This window comes from Juglans microcarpa x Juglans regia, chromosome 4S, assembly GCF_004785595.1.
Source record: "Juglans microcarpa x Juglans regia isolate MS1-56 chromosome 4S, Jm3101_v1.0, whole genome shotgun sequence".
Lineage (NCBI taxonomy): Eukaryota > Viridiplantae > Streptophyta > Magnoliopsida > Fagales > Juglandaceae > Juglans > Juglans microcarpa x Juglans regia.
Window position 1 is genome coordinate 20,068,859 of NC_054601.1, and position 21,613 is coordinate 20,090,471.

The window sequence follows — 21,613 nt, forward strand, 5'->3', positions numbered from 1 at the left end:
CGTTTATTGAATGAGTTATATTTGGTAAATAATAGATTTTGATTCATTATTAAAAAGATGCAATTCAATTCCGAATTAGTATCAAACTTGTTCATTCGTATTTGAATAATTTTCATGTTTATTATTTATTATATGGTATTATTTTTATATTTATAAAAAAATATTTTTAATATTTAAAAAAATTAGAGGAAATCATACTTCTATCCTTATAAATATAATCATTTATATATACATAAATTTTATAAAGATGTTAGTAAAAAGTTAAAATAGATACATAAAATCATAAAATATAATTTAAATAATTTATTTTATCAAAATAATTCATAAAATTCGAACTACAAAAAATTTGACCTAACTTACATTCAAACAAAAATTAAATGAATAAAACTTAATTACAATTCCATCTCAATTGACTGATTTGGTTACACAAAACTAAACTATCTCATTTCATCTTATCTTATATAATTATTATAATTTTAACTTTTATATAAAATATAATAAATAATTTATCTTTTTTAAATTCAAAAATAAAAATAATATTTTATTTTATTTTTAATAAAATATCTTATATTATCTCATCTGAATTGAGTAAGCACATAATTTATACCAAAATTTCAAATATTTTCTGAATATTTAAAAAGAAAAATGTCCGAAATTTATGAATTTTTGACGTCAAGTGAACTTTTAAATTTTTAATTTCTACTAAGAAAAATAATAAAATATGATAGAACTCTGTATCAAGAATATAAGTATGGGTGTGACACAGATTAGATAATTAACGCGTGGACCTCGGGAAAAGCCCACGTTTTTAAGATTCAGTGGGTCAGGAAGATGAACAGAGATCAAGAAATCGAAGCTCCTCTCAGTAAGAATTTCCATTTCCACTCTCTTTTTTTTTCTCTCTTGATTTCCTTTCTATGTTTCCACTGCTTTCTATAGCTTTCTCTTCATCTTTCCAACGCTCCAAAAGCTGAGCTAACCGCCAACTCTTTCACAGTCCAGAAGAATCAGACCTTCCAACCTCAAGCCTCCGATTCGGGCTTAACGAAGGATGGTTCCGGCGTTGAGAACTCTCCGATCGAGCAGGTAGCTCTCACGGTTCCGGTCACCGACGAACCCTCTCTCCCGAGTTTCACCTTCAGGACGTGGATTCTCGGAACACTAGCATGCGTCCTTCTCTCCTTCCTCAACCAGTTCTACTGGTATCGGAGGGAGCCTTTGTCAATCACGTCGATCTCGGCTCAGATCGCGGTGGTCCCGCTCGGCCACTTGATGGCCTCGACGATTACAGACCGAGTGTTCTTCAGGGGGCGATGGTGGGAGTTCACGCTGAATCCCGGCCCGTTCAACGTGAAGGAGCACGTGCTGATCACGATCTTCGCCAACTCCGGGGCGGGTAACGTGTACGCGATTCACCTCGTTAGCGCCGTCAAGATATTCTACAAAAAGAATATGACGTTCCTGGTGGCGTTTCTCGTCGTTATAACGACGCAGGTGCTGGGGTTCGGGTGGGCCGGGCTGTTCCGGCGTTACTTGGTGGAGCCCGCTGCCATGTGGTGGCCCCAAAATCTCGTGCAAGTCTCGCTATTCAGGTATGTTTCTGATCGCTCGATCAAATTTCTTTATGTCTTATCCGACAATCATCATTATGCAGAGAGTCCCGTTGGTCAAAGTTTGTTTGTTTGTTTGTTTTTGTTTTTTTTTTTTTCATAAAATGAAATTTCGTTGAAAATAAGGAATATAAGCAACAGTTACAATAGGCTGTTGTGCATCCATTATAACTCGAATTCAACTCTAATCAGCTAGACATTGTTCAACTTGGTTAGCCACTCGTTTAACATGACTTGTCTTCCAAAGCTCCAGCCTTCCTAATAAACTTTTGGTGTCCATTACAGTATGTCCACTATTGCTAAGATCTTCAGCTTTCTTATGTATAGAGTCCACCACCTGCTTTGCATCACCCTCAAATTCCACTCTGAGAAAGCCTAGCTCTAAACAGAATTGGACAGCCATGTATGCTCCCCATACTTCAGCAATCTTTGGTGAAAGATAAACTTTTCTTGTTATCTGCATGGATGCTAGCACCTCACCATGATCATCCGGAATTATAACTCCAATTCTCTTTGTTTCTGGTCCAGAGCTATATCCCTATTTGCTTTCACTTAACCCATCCCAGGTGGCTGCCAACATTGTATAGACTCTCTTGGTAGTTTCCTCTCATCACGAACTTTCTGTTTGACTGCCTGATGCTCGTTTAGTGACTCCTTTGCATGAAACAGTAGAGATGGAGGATGCTGAAAGTTATTTCTGAAAATATAGTTGTTTCTACGTAACCATAAGGTCCTAGCATAACTATCAGCAATTCAGCTTATTCTGATTCTGGTATGTCCACTAGATTAAAACAGGCATCCTGGAAACTTATCCTTTCTATTCTGCTCTTCTGGATTGTTTTACAGTATAGTTCTCATGCATCTTTTGCTGAGGGTAACTCCCATAAGATATGTTTTGTGGTTTCTTCCTCAAACTCATGTATCGGGCACATAGAATTTTGTGGCAACTTCCTACATAGATTAGATCGAGTTGAATCAGATATCATTACAAGCCTTCTACATAAATTTTTAACAACATTGGGAACATTTGAGTTCCATACTACATACCAATTTCAATCTCTATCACAAGAATCTGAAGGACTCCCACCTGTTTTGCTAAAGATCTTCTTTTGAAGGTGATTGGCACTCCTTATTGAAAAATCTCCATTAGCTTTACATCTCCATATTTGTTTATTATCTCTGTTTTGAGGACTTAAAGAGAGGTTTAGAATGGCTTTTGTATCCTCTTGGTTGATAATTTTCTTTATTAGGTCTAAACTCCATCCCCCCTTATCTTGATCAATCTACTCTTCCACCTTTGCATTTCTATCCAAAACAGTAACTGGAGACCAAGTAGAGTAGGTAGAATGTTCTGGAAGCCATTTTTCTTTCCAAATTTGAATACTCTTACCATATCCTACCCTCCAAAATAACTCTTCATAGAAAAGGTCACGTACTGGCTAAATACTCTTCTAAGCATATGAAGCATTCCTGCTTAGTGTTGCCTCTTTCATGTCTCTCCATTTGGGAAATACTTAGCTCTGAGAATGTTAGCTGACAAGGAAGAAGGGTGCTGCACCATTCTCCACAATTTTTTTTTTTTTGATAATTAATAAGAATTTTATTACCATGAATAGGCATAACCCGAGTACACAAGAAGTATACAAGAGGAAATACCTACACACAGCGACCGAAGAGATAGAAAAGACTAGATTAACTCTGACACATCATCACCGTTCATTACATTAGCCTTAGTCCATAGACATAGAGTTTTAAAGAAAAATTCCCTAATTTCTACCATCGATCGTTCTTTGTCTTCAGAATCGTCTCCCATTCCTTTCTAGCCATAAACACCACATCAAGCACGAAGGAATCATTTTCCAAATGGCTGCAATAGGTAGACTCTGCCCAGCATACCTCCAACAAGCTAGTAAATTCACCACATGCTTTGGCATCACCCAAGAAATACCCATCCTTCCAAAAATGACATTCCACAAACTATTAGCCAACCCACAATGGAGAAACAAGTGATTGACTGATTCGCCATCTTTCTTGCACATAGAACACGAATCAACAATACAAAGACCACGCTTTCTTAGATTTTCTGTAGTCAGAATTTTATCACGAGACACCAGCCTACAGAAGAAAGCTACCTTACTCGGCACTTTAACTTTCCAAATAATTTTCCGGGGGTAGTCACATTCACCTTGGCAGGTTAAAGCATTATAATAGGAGTGTACTGAGAATCTGAAATTTCTTTCACGAATCCACAACAATCTGTCTACACTTCCTTGGACAATCTTCAACTCATATAATCTGCTGAGAAAATCTGAAATTACATTAACTTCCCAGTCATTTACATTTCTCACGAAGTCAACAGTCCATTGAATGCTATTATTCAAAAAAGAGAATGAGTCAGCCACAGTTGCATCTTGCTGCCTTGCAATCTGAAAAAGCGAAGGACATTTATTCTTGAGAGTTCACTCTCCACACCAATTATCATGCCAAAAGTGAATTCTTGATCCATCCCCCACCTTAAATTTGACATGTTTAACAAACTCCCCCCAACCCATTTGAATTGACTTCCATAATCCCATCCCGTAAGCTCCTTTTACTTCATTTGAACACCAACTACCCCACATACCCCCATATTTAACATCTATCACATTTTTCCATATTGCATCTCTTTCTAAATGATATCTCCATAACCATTTCCAACAAAGAGCTTTATTAAAAAGCTTCAAGTTACGCACACCCAAACCACCATTTGAAATTGGTTGACATACCTTATCCCAACTCATCAAATATTTCTTTTCCTCCCCTTTATCTCCCCACTAGAAATTCATATGAATGTTTTGAATTTTCATAGAAACCCCAATCGGTAAAGGACAGAGAGAGAGGAAATATGTTGGAAGATTGGACAGCGTACTCTTGATTAAAGTGATTCTACCCCCTATAGACAAATATAATTTTTTCCTGCTGGCTAACCTCCTCTCAGTCTTCTCAATCACTCCTTCCCAAATCGAAACAGATTTATGAAAGAAATGGTCGCTGCTTTGAGGATAAGTAACGCTCTCCGGACGGTTTTAGGGATTTCTTCTTTCATACTGTGCTGCTCTGGGCCTCTTCTATTGTATGGGATGGAATGAGCCTTAATGTTTTGTACGCTACTATCAGTAGCACGTAGTTTGTAATTAGGCTCTTTCTTGTATACTTCCTGTGTACTCGGGCTTTGCCTATTTATGTGGATCAATAAAACTTCTTTTTACCTATAAAAAAAAAAAAAAAAAGATTAAAGTGATTCTACCCCCTATAGACAAATATAATTTTTTCCAGCTGGCTAACCTTCTCTCAGTCTTCTCAATCACTCCTTCCCAAATCAAAACAGATTTATGCAAGGCAGCCATGGGAAGACCAAGATACGTCATAGGCAGCGACGATATTTTACACCCCAAAATATTAGCCAGATCTGAAATATTTGACACTGAGCCCACGGGTACTATTTCAGACTTGGTTAAGTTAATTCTCAATCCCAACACAGCTTCAAAACATAACAAAAGAGCTCTTAAGGACCAAAGTTGTTCTTGATTGGCTTCAATGAAAATTAATGTGTCGTCGACGAAAAGTAGATGAGAAACAATCACACTACTCTGAGAATCACAGCCCACTTCAAAACCCGACAAAAAGCTACCTCCCACCGCTGCTTCAATCATTCTACTCAATGCATCCATGACAAGAATAAAGAGAAAGAGATATTGGATCTCCTTGTCTCAAACCACGTGAACTATTAAAGAAACCAACAGGGTACCATTCACCAAAATGGAGAATCTTGGCGTAGAAATACAATGCTTTATCCACATACACAACCTCTCATCAAAACCATATCGACCAAGTAAATACAATAGAAAATCCCAGCAAACATGATCAAGCGCCTTTTCCATATCCAATTTAACCAAAACTCCAGATTCGCCCATTTTAATTCTGTGATCCCAACATTCATTAGCCGTTAAAACTGAATCTAATATTTTTCCTCTCACAAAAGCATTTTTTGACTTCAATATAATTCTTCCCATTACCGCACTCATCCGATTGGCCAGCACCTTAGAAATTATCTTGTAAACCCCATTAACCAAACTAATTGGCCTGAAATCCCGCATATTTGCTGCCCCCACCTTCATAATGTCTTCCTTCACAATGTCGCAAAATGCTTGGAAAAAAGCCATAGAAAACCCATCCGGACCTGGAGCCTTGTCTTTAGCCATTCCTTTGACAACATCAAGCACTTCTTCTTCTTCAAAAACTCTCTCCATCCATGCTGCACTTTCTCGATCAATTGCATCAAAAGACAAACCATCTAGCTTTGGTCTCAACGAATATTCTTCCTTGAACAACTATTCTCCACAATTGTTTGGCTAACAAAGCTCTGTTGAAGCTTATAAGATCTCGGAACCCTAGATCACTAGTTTTCTTTGTTCCTCCCAACTTATCCCAACTCATCCAATGAATTCTCTGTTCATTATCCTGATGCACCCGGTAAAACCTCTGCATCATCCTATTTATTTGAGAGCACAATGCCTTTGGGAGTAGGAAATTGCTTGTACAATAAGTTGGAATTACTTGAATCACGGCCTTAGGTAGAACCTCTTTTCCTGCCTAGGATAGAAAATTGATTTCCAGTTCTTGATTCTTCCCCAAACTCTATTTGAAATCCCTTTGAAAGTCCTCATATGATCCCTTCCAACAATTGGTGACAAACCAAGGTATTTATCAAAACATCTAGTGGCCCAAACCCCAGCTATATGTAGAAAGTGAAAAATTGGAGTTAAAGTGTACAATCTAAATTATATCTCATGAATGAGCTCATAGATTCTCATTTAACTCCAAAACTTTATTATTTTAGCAGTCAAAGTTGTAAACTTTAAATGTTTAAGTCGACAATTATAAGAAATTTTTGTATGGTATTTATTTTATAATAAAAAATAATTTTGTAGTCAACGATGTCATCTTAACACTTGATATTTATAATTTTTTATAACTGTTAACAAATGAGTTATTTATAAATTAATTTTTCATAATTTTCTTTCTATTCATGATATTTCTTTTTTATCAAAATTTAACATAGACAACCTAATATTTCTTGACTAATTTAACATAAGGACCATGGTCCCATGGTCATCATTTAAAAAAAAAATCATTTATAAATATTGTTAATTGTATATATAAATGAAAAAAAAAATTGAATTTGGCCTCATTAGAATTAAAATTCATCTTCCTATAGTTGGTGAGCTTTTAGAAAAACTCAGCACGTTTAACCTACAATCTATTTATTTTTATAAATTATACAAAAAAAGGAATCGGTCACTGCATCTCTTAAAATTCTCAAATGAGTTGTGGGAATGTTTTATTCTGATTGCTGCTTGATACAAGTGGATTTGAACTCCTTAGATGTGAGTTGATTCTGTTTATAATCTCTTTAATAAATGAAGATTTTGTTTACATTTTGGAAAATTGTAAGGAGAAACTATATAAAGATGAAACATTTCACCAAAAAGGTAGATTTATCAATGCAGTTTTTTTTCCTGACATGAAATGGGATAATAGATTGTACCTCCCAATCCCATTTGGAGAATAAGAAGTTCTGGCTCTGTCTGAATATAATTTCTGATTAAAACTGTTATTGTTTGTTATCATCTATTTTTTACAGTTCGAAGTTGCTGTAGTCAGTGATGCCATCTTTGACGTATGTATTATGAATTCACAGGGCGTTACACGAGAGAGAGAAGAGGCCCAAGGATGGGTTAACACGGAATCAATTCTTCCTCATCGCCTTCTTCTGCTCCTTCGCTTACTATGTCTTTCCAGGCTACCTATTCCCAATGTTAACGTCCATTTCCTGGATTTGTTGGGTTTTCCCTACTTCCATCCTTGCCCAACAGCTAGGCTCAGGACTTCACGGTCTTGGCATTGGTGCTTTGGGTTTTGATTGGTCCAGTATATCGGCTTACCTTGGAAGTCCACTTGCCAGTCCATGGTTTGCTACTGCCAACATTGCTGCTGGTTTTGTGCTCGTCATGTATGTTATTACCCCCACAGCTTATTGGCTTAATATCTATAAAGCCAAGACGTTTCCCATATTCTCAGATGGGCTTTTCACTTCTAGTGGCCAAAGCTACAATATCTCAGCTATAATAGATTCCAACTTTCGCCTTGACATTGATGCATATGAGCATAAAGGCCGTCTCTATCTCAGCACCTTCTTTGCTATATGCTATGGTATCAATTTTGCCTGCCTTGCTGCCACTGTTGTTCATGTGTTCCTCTTCCAAGGAAGGTAAACCAAACTTTTCTGGTTGAATTGCTTGTTTGAAACCTGTAACTCACTTTCTCTGATTTTGGTTAGATGGGCGGCACTTGGTTTCATTGTAAATTTCAGATAATTGTAACTCACATTTTCTTGGTTGCGGTTAGATGGGCATCACTTAGTTGCATATTGTACATCACAGATAAATGATGCTCATTTGTCCCCAGACTTGCACACCAACTAGTGACTTCTACTCTTTTTCCAAAAAATAATGCTTTGTGGTAACTGTAACACCATGTTCTTGTAGGTTAGGGATGCCAGTAAAATGTGATATCACACCGTGAGAGATCCACGAAAAGAAAAACTATTACATTTTATAAGAGTTATAGAATTAAATATAACAGAGTATCTTGAAAACAAAATTAAAAAAAGTAACATATTTATTTAATAAAGTAATCTATGTGTTTCACATTTATTCATGGATGCCAGATTTGGTTGTCCAAGCCTGACCTGGTTGTTCATCTTCCTTGTTCTCTTCACCCGGGCAGTTAAAACCCTAAAACCAACAAAATGAGTCAAAGACTCAATGAATTGCACATCATACAGTAAACATAACACGACACGACACGACATTGTTGCATATATCCACCCTTGACCACCCCTCTACTGTTAGACCAAGTATACACCCCCTACCAAAGGAAGGTCAATGAGTTTCAGATAAAAAATCAGCTCCAAAAAGTCTTCCATAGCCCCAGTTGAAGTAGATGCCCCTGCCCTCTCACTAGGAAACCGGACAATATTAAAATCCCCACACAAACACCATGGTAAATCCCGTAAGTAATACAAACCTGCCAGTTCCTCCCACAAAAAACTTCTTTCACTATCCGCATTAGGCCCATACATGCCCGTAAAAGCCCACCTCCACCCATCCTCAATATTCTCCACTGAATTTCGATGGCGGAGTGGTGTCCTAAGCTTGATGGCCTGAATTTCGACAAGCTGGATGTTGATGCGGTAAGTTGGTTGGAGTGGTTGTTTGAAGAATTTGAGGTGCATCAAATGGTGAGAGGTGTGTGTAAAGATAAAGCTCCAGGTTTGGATGGCTTTTCTATGGCTTTTTTTCAAGAGTGTTGGGATATAATGAAGGAAGAAGTGATGCGGGTTTTCCATGATTTTCACCGTTGTCATAAGTTTGAGAAGTCCCTAAATGCTACTTTTATTGCTCCTATTCCGAATATAGCTAGTGCTTATGAGTTGAAAATTTTCCTTCCTATTAGTTCAATAGGTGGGATTTATAAAATTATTTTGAAGGTGTTAGCTAATTGTATGAGTATGGTGATGGATAAAATTATTTCTAAACCTCAAAATGCTTTTATTCGCAGTAGGCAAATATTGGATTTAGTTCTGATTGCGAATGAGTGTTTGGATAGCCGTATGAGATAAGGTATTCTGGGGGTTCTTTGCAAGTTGGATATGGAAAAGGTATATGACCACGTGTGTTGGGACTTTCTTTTTTATATGCTGAGAAGGTGCGGCTTTGAGGATAGGTGGTGTGGATGGGTTAAACAGTGTTTCAACCGCTTGGTTTTCTGTTTAGTTAATGGCAACTCTTGTGGTTTTTTTCAGAGTTCGAGGGGTTTGAGACAAGGAGATCCGTTATCCCCTTTTCTTTTTGTTATAGTTATGGAGGCGTTGAGTCGTATGGTGGAGGCTGCAGTTGGGGGGGGGGATTTCTTGCTGGTTTTTCGGTGGGAAATAATAGTAACGGTGCTTTTTCCATTTCCCATTTATTGTTTGCGAATGAGACTCTTATTTTTTGTGATGCTGACAGTGGACATATTCAAGCTTTAAGGGCTGTACTATTGTGTTTTGAAGCTGTATTGGGCCTCAAGGTGAACTTGGGAAAGTTGGAATTGGTTCCGGTGGGCGATGTGGAGAATATTAACTTTCTTGTAGATTTTTTGGGTTGCAAAGTTGCTTCCCTTCCAATGAAATATCTTGGGCTTCCATTGGGGGCGTCTTTCAAAGCAAAGAATATTTGGGATGGTGTTGTAGAGAAGGTTGAGAAAAGATTGTCGGGTTGGAAGCGGCTATATGATTATATCTATCAAAAGGGGGGAGAGGGTTATCAAAAGTACCATTTCCAATCTTCCTACATAGTATCTTTTGTTATTCCCATTACTGGTGGGTGTGGCAAACCGGTTTGAAAAATTGTTTAGAGCATTTTTGTGGGGTGGCATGGGGAGGAGAATAAATTTCATCTTGTGAGTTGGCAAAGGGTGAGCTGTCCGATTGTGTATGGAGGTTTGGGGGTGTGAAATTTGAATATTTTTAATAAAGCATTATTAGGAAAGTGGTTGTGGAGGTATCATTTGGAAGGGGATTCGTTGTGGAGAGAGCTTATTGATCGGAAGTATGGAAGTGATTGGGGGGATGATGTTCTAAGGAGGGTAGGGGTCTTATGGTGTGTGCCTATGGAAATTTATTAGAAAGGGGCGGAACATTTTTTAAAAACATCTTAAGTTTGAGGTTGGAGAGGGAGCAAGAATCCCTTTTTGGCTTGATGAATGGTGTGGTGAGAGAGCTCTTTATACTGTTTATCTGGTTGTCTTCAGATTGGTTAAAAATTAGCAGGCTGCTGTCTCAGAGGTGTTGTCTTGCTAATGGGACTGTGCATTGGAATGTGATCTTCACTAGAAATGCTTAGGATTGGGAAATTGATGAGATTGCAGGTTTTTTCCGCTTTTTGTATTCTCTGAAACTAGGAGGAAATGGGAGAGATCGAATGTTGTGGAAACATATGGGGAGCAACAAGTTTTCTATTAAATCATATTATAAGGTGTTGACTGTTCAACAACATATCTCATTTATGAGGAAGAGCATTTGGAGAGTTTCTATGCCGTGTAAAGTTGCTTTTTTTACTTGGACAGCTGCTCTTGGAAAGATTTTGACAGTTGATAATTTAAGGAAACATGGTATGATTGTAATGGAGTGGTGTTTCATGTGTAAGAAAAATGGTGAATTGATTGATCATTTACTTTTACATTGTGAGGGTGACTAGGGAGTTATGGGTTGGTATTCTTAGTAGAGCTGGGTTGAGTTGGGTTATGCTAAAGAGTCTGGTGGATCTTCTAGCATGTTGGAATAGGCATCATTATAGTTCTCAACTGGCAGTGGTGTGGAGGATGATTCATTTGTGCATCTGGAGTTTTTTTGTGTCTTCTTTGGTTCAGTGGTTTTCTGCTATTGTACTCAAGGGAGGGAATGCTCATGAGTTTTTGTTTTCTTTTCAGCTTTCTAGAATGTAATTAGGTCTCTTTTGTATACTTCCTGTGTACATGGGCTTTGCCTAGTTTCATTCGATAAATAAAGTTTCTTACTTATAAAAAAAAAAAACAAAACTTAACTTGGTTTTTCTTGGAAAAATGTTCATACATGAGTTTTGGCATATAAATAAAATAACATAAAATAACATGAAACATATACAAAATTATTTAACAACTAATATGTTTGGCATATGGTATGACATAAGGTGCATGGTAAGCTATTGACATGTTCATGCACGTCTTAATAAATTGTCTTTCACTATTCTTGTGGCCGACACACATTAAGCCTTGTGTGTAGGGTGCACTGGTCACACAGCCTGTGGCCATAGGTGCTATTGCTAAATTTCTCATAACTTGTTGAAACTATGGTGGAGCACACTTGAACTACTATAACCAACTTAGAATCTTAATCATTTGTTCATGTCCTTTAACTTGTATCTTATCTTTCTTATACTTTTTATGGCATATGAGAGGTGCACATGAGATGCAACAATCATGTGAATATAGAAGAGAACATGGCAAGATCTTAGACACATATACTATGGCATAACAACATGTGCATTCATAAACAACTTACAGCATCTCATAGCTTGGTACATAAAAAGGTGATTCATAAAGGGGTCATACTTAGCATAATAATTTAACAGCATTGTTTACTATATATGTGAAGGTATGATCATGCTATTTACCTCTTTGCTTCTCATAAAATTATGCATGTCAACAATCATCTAGCATGCATATATTGTGTCACTTATCTAACCAAACTTTTATTATCTAAATTAAATAGTGGAATTTCAGCTAAAAGGAACTTGGTGAGTAGGGCTATAAATGAACAAGGCTACTTGACAAGTTGTTCCAGTTATGTTCGATCAAACTCAAGTTCGACTCAATTCATTTATTAAATAAGCCATTTGTGAACTGAAAATTATGATCGATTATTAAACGATACAACTCATATAAAACTCGACTCAACCCTTATCGGCTCGTATTAAGACGAATAACTTCATATTTATTATTTTTTTAGGATTATCTTTAACTTTATAGTAAGAATATCTTAAGTATTTAAAATTATTAGACAAAATCATGTTCCTAATACTATGTATGTTGCTTGAATCGTAATGAATATTCAATATAGTTGTTGATATATGTATATGTATGTATAAAATTATATACGACTAAAAGTGTGTTTGTTAAAATTTGTAGATAAAATTATAGTGTACTATAAAAATTCCATTTTGTCAATTAAATAACTTGTGATCAAGCTTGAGCTCGAGCTCGCTCGAATAATGAATGAGTTGTTTGTGATCATAAAATGTAACTTCATGATAAACTTGAACTCGACTCTTGTTTGAATGAAAGTTAAGGCCTCGTTTGGTTGTTAAACTCATTTGAGTTCAATTTAGTTCAGTTTAATTTTAGGCTGCGTTTAGATGTTGAATTGAGTTGAGTTGAGTTGAGTTGAGATGATAAAATATTGTTAGAATATTATTTTTTAATATTATTATTATTTTGAGATTTGAAAAAATTGAATTATTTATTATATTTTGTGTTGGAATTTAAAAAGTTGTAATGATGAGTTGAGAAGAGTTTAGCATTCAAACGAAGCCTTAAGCTAAGTTTAACATCCAAACACCCAATTCTCAAATTATTAAACTCATCTCAACTCAAAACCTCTTTACACGTGGGACCCATAACCTTTTTCAATTCACCACTTCTTTACACATAGGACCCACAATCTTTTTCAACTTCCCATAAATATATCTAAACTCATCTTATCATCCAAACACATTTAAACTCATTTTAGGTGGACTCCAAAAAACTTACTCTACCATCTCAACTCACTACTATTCATAAAGAACTCAACTCAGCTCAACATCCAAACGCAGTCTAAATGAACAAATCTTGACCAGCCATTACTTGCTTGAGCTTGACTCGTTTACATACCTACCTGTGATGCCTATCCAACTCTTAACACAGTACAAGAAATACAAGACAAATATTTTCCGTAAATTTTAATATCAAACCATATGACATACTAGACAAATATTGTCACATAATCTAATATAAATAGAGCACCATAACAAGTTATCTTCCCATGATCTAATTTCAAAATAGACTACTCTTGACATGATGTACATATAAATAAACTTCAAAATAGTTTTCTTCTTAACACCCATAACTGATATCTTAAATTACATTAGCCTGCCATGATTTGAAGTTAAAATGGAGCATCTTTAATACCCTTACACCACAGTTAACTATTATATAGTTCTGCACTGTGGGTATCTGTGCAGACCCATGGCCAGTCCATGCACAGATCTTTTTGGATCTGTGTTTTCCTTTTTTATCCATGAATTTTTTGTTTGGTTTTGTTGGGTTTGGATGTGCATTTGGCATTTGGATATTGGAGGCTGGACGGTGTCCTGCAAAATCTGCCCATGGTTCGCAGGGGCAGGTGGTTAGAGTGGAAAATAGCCACCCTGCCCAAGTGGGGCCAGGTGAGGCTGCTACTTGCATGTTTAGGGTGGGTAGCACCCCTAGTTATATGTGATAGGAAGCTATTGGAGGGTGGCGCAAGTTGATGTCCTGCATGGAGAGAGGCTGGTGGCAGTTTTGTGCAAGCTGAGATGGAGCTGGGCTTCTGTTGGCAGCATCAGGTGGCACCTGGTTGCTGAAAAGAGAGAAAAAAGGGAGAATGCCGTGAGTATAAAGGAGGAAATAGGGGTGGCAATTCATGTTCGCGGGTCGTGTTCGTATCGTGTTAAGTCATAAGTATTAGACTATATGGGTTAACATGAACACGGCCCGTTTAATTAAACGGATCAGACCCTAAAACCCTAGCACGACCCAATAAATAATGGGTTACATGACATGACCCACTTAACTGTTTAATAATTCTGGACACGACCCATTTAACCTGTTCAACTTGTTTCATATAAATGTGTTGAGTTGACTTGTATATATATTTTTTAATCCAATTAATATAATTTAATATATAATAAAAGGGGACCTATATAAAATCATTTACAATTACAACTAGATTCATGATAAAAAAAAATTATTATCAATATCCAAACCCAAACCAATAATATATAAGAAAATTAATATTTTCATAAAATAAAATTACATATTAACAAAAAAAGCTCAATAGTTTGAGATATTAAGGGCATGTTTGGATGCTTAAAGTATCTCAAAATTTTCTAAATAGCAATCAAATGGTTTGAGTAAATATATTTTATTGTGTTTTGGGAAAAGAGAGAGAAAAAATTGAATAATGATATTTTTAAAAATAAGTATTGTATTGGAGTTTGTGAAAGTGAATAGGTAAAGTTAAAAAATTGTTTGAATGTGATTTTTTAATATTGTTTTGAAGGTTGTAAAAGTTGTATTGATTTTTATGTTTTGTTTTGAAGTTTGTAAAAGTTGTATTGATTTTTGTGTTTGAGTAATGATTAGATGAAAAAGTTGAAAATTTGAAATTGAAAAGTGTTTTATATTTGAGTAATGTTTGGGAATGAAGTTATGAGAAATTTTGAGAGTTTTGGAAATTCTCATGTTTGCCAAACATGCCCCAAGTCAAATACTAATATTAATATTAATATTAAAAATAAATTTATTCGTGTTATACATGTTGATTGCTGGTTTCTCTGATTGACCCGCAATTGGCCTGTTTATGAATTGTCTTTTTGGGTCAACCCTTATTGACCAAAACCCATTTATATAAAACCTAGACTAATTTTGTGTCATTTTCGTGTCGGATTTATGGGTCGTGTTATGTATTGCCACTCCTAGGAGGAAAGTTGGGCTAGAGAGAAAAAAAAACAAAGGAGAAAAAGAGAAGAGGGAGGAGGAATAACCGAGCACACCTGGTCTTCATGGTGGTGCAGAGGAGGCTGTGGTGGAGCTATGAGAGCTGGTGTGCATGAACTGGATTTGGTTTTTTGGTGATACAGAGATGATGATCATGAGTTATCTAGGGTACACACACACAGACACATAGTCTATGTGGTTGGTAGAAAAATAGGGGCAATGGGAGGGAAGATTGTGTGAGAGAAGGAATGAGAACTTAATATGGGAAAGTTAGAGAGTTTTGTGCATGAACACTTTTTAAAGATAAGAGTGCGAGCAGTCTTTGGCATCTATGATGGGTGGTTAGGTAGAAGTCAGAGAGAGAGAGAGAGAGAGAGTGAGAGCTTTCAATAACATGGATGTCATGGTAAGCGTGATTTTTAGAGTGGGGACTGTAGAGAGAGAGGCAGAGAAGGAGAGGGAGGGATAGAGAACTCTAGAGGTCAGTTTGAAATAGGAGTGTAACTGGTGTAGTTTTACCCAATGACCTGGATGTAAATAAGAAATGAGGGAGAGAATTTGGTTTTTCGGCAGACGTGGGTAGGAGTTTGAAATTGAGAGGGCTGCAGGGGTTTGACTGAGATATGAGAGAGAGTCTGCAAGTGGAGTTTGAATGAATTTTAAGTAGCCAGATGATTTGGATGATCGGATTAGTTTAAAATTGGCTGAATTGAAAGTAATTTCAAAATAATAATAGAATCTTATAAATTCGACATAATTATAATATATGGTCTCATAAAATTTCATTCCACCATAAATGTGGGCTTTTCCAAATGGAATTGTCCATAGAATATTTTACATAAATCATGGGCCAGCTGGCCTAAAGTCAAATTCGCCCCAATCCTCGGGATTTTAAGACCGGGTGTTGCACAACCCGTCAGGTTGTCTGTACAATTGAAGACTAAATGCATGCACGTCTGTACATGTATGTGCCATATGGCCCTTCTTAAATTGTTTCGTAGAAAGTAAGTACCCATCTATACCAGGAGTCAACTCATAATTATCTTCAAGAAAATGGCATAATTATGTCATGTTAACCACTTTCAAGTATTGGTTCCAGTCAATAAAGTTAAATTTATTTTTTTCTTCTTGTAACTCAAGCTACCTCTAATTTTCACGTCAACGTTGTGCAATCAAAGAGAGGCAACGATGAACTAGCATTTACATCGAATTATATTCAGTATGTTGCACTTACAAGTTAAAGGATGTAGGGAAATGTGGCAGCTAAGCAAGTCTGCCATCCAAGAGAAGAAGATGGATGTGCACGCAAAGCTCATGAGAAAATATAAGCAAGTTCCTCAAGGGTGGTTCATGTGCATCCTTGTGATCAACATTGTGGTGACCATATTTACTTGCCAGTACTACAACGATCAACTCCAATTGCCATGGTGGGGCGTCTTGCTAGCATGCTGTATTGCCTTATTTTTCACTCTTCCTGTTGGAGTCATCAAGGCCACAACAAATCAGGTACGTCTCTGGACAATATGCACTCTCCCTCAAGCACATTTCACATTTAAGTGCAGGCTTGGGGGTGGTTTATCATTCTATCATCAAGTGTATCTAAAAGTCATGAAAATGTTTGACTGTGGTCCATGCACTCATACTAAATGTAAACTTATGAGCATGACATGCATTGTTTTAATTCTTGTTTGAGAGAACAAAATCTCCTGCATACAGTTATTAGTCTTCTAACACGATTAAATCTTTCACTTGGGAGCAGATGCTGACCTTGAATGTGATCACAGAGTATATTATCGGGTATCTATATCCAGGATATCCTGTTGCCAACATATGCTTCAAAGTGTATGGCAACATAAGTGTGAAACAGGGAATCACCTTTCTGGAAGACTTCAAGCTTGGTCATTATATGAAGATTCCTCCAAGATTCATGTTTGTGGTGCAGGTAACGATCCTGTGCATTCTATTTCCCAGATAGAAATGGAAGTGTTTCATCAATTACTGTACAGTAAGATTTATGATCGTCTTTCTGATCCCTTAATCACAATAGCAACAATTCTTTTTCAGGTTGTAGGTACTGTAGTAGCAGCATTGGTGCATTTAGGAACAGCATGGTGGCTTATGGATAGCATTCCAAACATATGTGACAGGAAATTGCTTCCAGCTGGCAGCCCATGGACTTGCCAGGCGATCATGTATTCTATGATGCTTCTGTTATATGGGGCCTGATTGGAACTCGAAGAATTTTTGGAGATCTTGGGCACTACTCTGCCATCAACTGGTTTTTTCTGGCTGGCGCTATAGCTCCTGTCCTAGTTTGGCTCGCACACAAGGCCTTCCCTGACAGACAGTGGATTAGACTCATCACTATGCCTGTGCTCTTAGGGGCAACATTGAACATGCCCCCTGCCACTGCTGTCAATTACACCAGCTGGATTCTTATTGGTTTCACGTCGGGCTTTATTGCTTACAGATACTACCGTGAGTGGTGGAGCCGCCACAACTATGTGCTATCCGGGGCACTTGATGCTGGATTAGCCTTCATGGGAGTATTATTATACTTTTGTTTTGGGATGGAACATATTGGTCTCAACTGGTGGGGCAGTGATTCAGATGGATGTCCACTGGCTTCTTGTCCAACGGTTGGAGGGGTCATAGTGGACGGTTGCCCACTTCTGTGAGTGTATTTATTCCTGTATTAATAGTATCTTAACCAAAAGAAGAAGAAGCTGCAGCAGCAGCAGAATAGGAATTGTATTTATCTTTGCCATTGGTGCAGAAATGTAAATACAATACAAGTATAGTGGAATTTACTCTGAAATCTTCCTAGCTTTGATTCTTCATAGTCTTTCCAGCTCTGTTTAACTCCACAAGTTTCATTACTTATGCTACCATGGGTTTTGCTTGATAACATCCACTGATATACTCGGTCATTGACTTTATTTTTGTTACGGTTGTTATATTTTTCTTTTCATTATTTGTACTTAAAATAATGCTTTCAATTCGTATTTATAATTTTGACAATTCTTGTACAGGTGATTGGCCTTCAGAAGATACCCTTGCTTATTTTGCTCGTCACATGCAGACATGTTATGGTTTATAAAATGATATCGCAGCAATTTTTAGCTTAATTATGGTCATGCAGCCAATAGCAAGACGTATGCATCAGTGATGAATCTATACACATTTTCTGTCAGTTGCTTGCATGTTTTTTGAACATTTTAGTGTATTTTTTCTTTCAAACTCATCTGCAGTTTCCCTAATTTTCCAGGCATAAAAGAGAGATTGACGTTTGGATCTGGTTATTGCAGCCATTACTGAGGTGTCACAAATTATAATAAGGGATGGAAATCCTCATGGAGTTGATTGTATCCTTTATTTTTGGTCATGGGATTATCTTCACCCATGGGTTTATTTATTTTACCCTTTTGGTTTTGTCATGCTACTGGTTTTTGCAGGGGGAAATTCTGATTATTTTATCTAGTCTAATGGCATTTTTGGGTTAATAGGTGTTGTTATTGTCTACTATGTAATTCTTTCGAAGTCTAGAGAATATCTTCGAAACATTTCTTTCAACTTAGCTGTGGACTAATTACACAAATTGCCTAGACAGATAGAATGACTGGGTAGGAAAACTTGGGTACACATGGGAAGGCTATTGTCCTGGTGGGAAATTTTGATGCTGGTGTAGGAAAAGTACTTTCTGTGTGAGGCACTGTGGCTTGTTTGTGTCTGCTTAAGGGGTTTGTTAGAGGAGAATCATGAATGACGCGAGTTTTCTGGACAGGAAACTGTTAAGCTTATAAGTTGTTTGGGCCTGATTTTAAATAGTGGTCCTAGAATAGACTCAGGCCTGCTCAAGAGTTGGTCTGTGGGTGGGCATGGACTGCCTCAACTCACAAATGCTCCTAGCTCTGTTTTTCCAATATATCTGTTATCAAGCTGTTGTCAGTAACATCTCCTCCTTTAGTTTTTATTTTTTTCTTTTCTTGCTTTTTTGCTCTTCTCAAATTGACAACACGCATTGTGCAATAATATTTCTAGCTACAAGCAACCTGCCTCCCCTCAGTTTCGTCCCTTTTTGTTCGTTCTCCTTTCTTGTTTTTATCAGGATTCAGATTGCTTGTTCCTTGACATCCAGATATTCAGCGTGACATAGAAACTGATCTGGAGCATTTGGTGCTACAATAGTGAACTCTATGACATTGCATTGGAATCAAGAAGGTATATCAAATATCTCTAGTTCTTTTGATGTCATATTTGCAAGTGACTGGTAAGTTTAAAAGAAGTTTGATGTCTCTAAAGTATCTAACTCGATTGGATTTCCACCATTAAAGAGAGAGGATAATCATCAAATGAGGTTGAGGTGATTTTATATTTTCAAATTGCTATAAAGTGCGTTTGTTTCAAGTACTTTCTGATGCCTGTGATAGTCATTTGTGGGTCCCACTTTTGAGAGTGCATGACACTCGCACAGCTTCCACATCTATCTATCTATCTATCTATCTATCTGGTGGATGCCTCTTTCCTTCCAAATTTGGTTGCTTACAATTTCTAATTACCTGGAGATGTCTAGATAGCTAAGTTTCCTTCATTTGATTGACAGAAAGGGCACTAGTTGCATTGCGTAATGCATGAACACTTGCAAACATGGAACTCTTATTCATGTCAAGTTTGTCTTCTTTTAACATTTATTAATTTGATGTCATTCATACTACACTTTCTTTATGGAATTTCAGAGTCTGTTTCTGAAGAAAGCAGCTTTATATTTTTCAGTCCTAAAAGAGGCGATTCATTGGACAAGTTTTTTGAGACAATTAAAACAAACGTCATCAAGCGTTCATTCACATGGCAAAGGTTCCCTGGCCCAGCTATGATAAAGATCCCTGCTAGCCCTTTAGTATGAACTTCTTTCGTCAACTCTAGTCTAACTTTTGAAATTTCCCATTACAGACACCTTCCAATTACACTGTTTTGTTCTTTTTTTTCCCCTTTTCACACTTGTGGGGTCCTCGCTGATTTGGTGTTTGCCAATTGGAAACGAAAGCAAACAGATACTGCTTCTGATTGATGTAATTTATATTGGTTATGTTATATAGGGACATAAAAATGGGGGTGGGGGGTTGCGTACACTTTTGGAGAAGAAGATTCTCCTCATCTTCATATAGGCATCAAAGTTAGAAACCAAAAAGCTTTTAGATATATACAGCTAGCCGTCCATGATTAAACAAAGACTATTCTCCACCCACAGGATGGGTGCACGACAATATCAAAAGGCTAAAGCTATCAGATACTAAGTGGATCAATTAAACTATATGTATGTTATAGAACATGTCACTTCCATGGTGAATATATGAACATGTCTTGGCTGCCTTCAATTCTTTTCTGTTACGAAATGTAAATAATTATTTCCCTGCACTCAGTGTGTTGCTAAGCTTCCAGTCATGGATATATATATATATTTATGAAACTGAAAGTTCAAGTCGTATCTAGGCCTGTACATCAAAATGACTAGGAAATGTTCTAATTTGGACTGTTTGGAATTATTATAAAGGATGAGAGCTTCTCGCTTTCAAAATGATTAATGTAGGATGTCATTGATCATAAACCTGCATCGTTTTGGTGAATGTATCCAAGTTTCACTCTCTGGAATATACACAAATAGATGATTGAATTAATTACAATACTGTAGGGGTGTGCATTTGGACTGGATTTTTTTCCGGTCTAGTCCGGAATTCGGACATCCAGGTGGATCCGGATCCGGTTATCCGTAATCAAGTGTTTTTTTTTTTTAACAGAATTTGTATTTCAAAATGACATCGTTTTTGTACAAAAACTAGAGTTAAAAAAAAATGGAGTTAAAAAAAAGTGGAGTTAAAATTGGTTACCTGTTACAATCCGGTTCTAAAATCGGATGCCTGCCCGGGTTGTAATCTGGTTTACTTGGACGGGTATCTGCCCGGTTTTAAAAATCCAGTTGTAATTGGCACATACGACAAGATTGCAGGATTTTGTATTTGTAATAGCAATATATAGCTGTCTCTCTATAACCATATTTTTCCTCCCAAATCGTGGGAAATTTCTTTTTTCCTGAGTTTTGATAATGAAACGCTTAACATATAACCTTTATATATCTTCCCGTGTTGCCTTAGAATAAAATGGGAACTTGCATGTGACATGTTATTATTAGTAGGGTGGCAAATCGTGTTTTTGGATCGTGTTCGTATCGTGTCAAGTCATGAACATTCGACTATATAGATCAACCTGAACTCAACCCGTTAAGCTAAATGTGTCAAATTTTCAAATCTTAACCCAACCCATTTAGATAACGGGTTGTGTCGTGTCTCCCGTTTAATACTTAATTAAAAATTAGTTAACACAACACAATCCATTTAAATCTGTTTTATGTAACTGGGTACGTTGAATTAACATGCATAACTCATTTGACCTGATTAACATAATTTCACATAAATATTAAAATTTATATTTATTAGTAGCAACAATATCTTAAAAATATATATATCAATATTTTTCAAATTTTAATATATAATAAAACTAATATTTCAAATTATACAATAAAAAATATGAGC

At 36.6% G+C, this 21,613-nt stretch overlaps 1 protein-coding gene across 1 annotated transcript; it reads left to right on the forward strand.

The window, feature by feature from the left end:
* Nucleotides 1-731: 731 nt before the first annotated feature.
* Nucleotides 732-17,852, forward strand: LOC121262476 (oligopeptide transporter 7-like). Its single transcript, XM_041164962.1, is given in 7 exon segments — nucleotides 732-865; nucleotides 998-1,592; nucleotides 7,351-7,920; nucleotides 16,277-16,532; nucleotides 16,786-16,968; nucleotides 17,091-17,208; nucleotides 17,211-17,852. Coding segments are annotated over 7 exon segments (2,250 nt in total). The 5' UTR covers nucleotides 732-831; the 3' UTR covers nucleotides 17,705-17,852.
* Nucleotides 17,853-21,613: the final 3,761 nt, after the last annotated feature.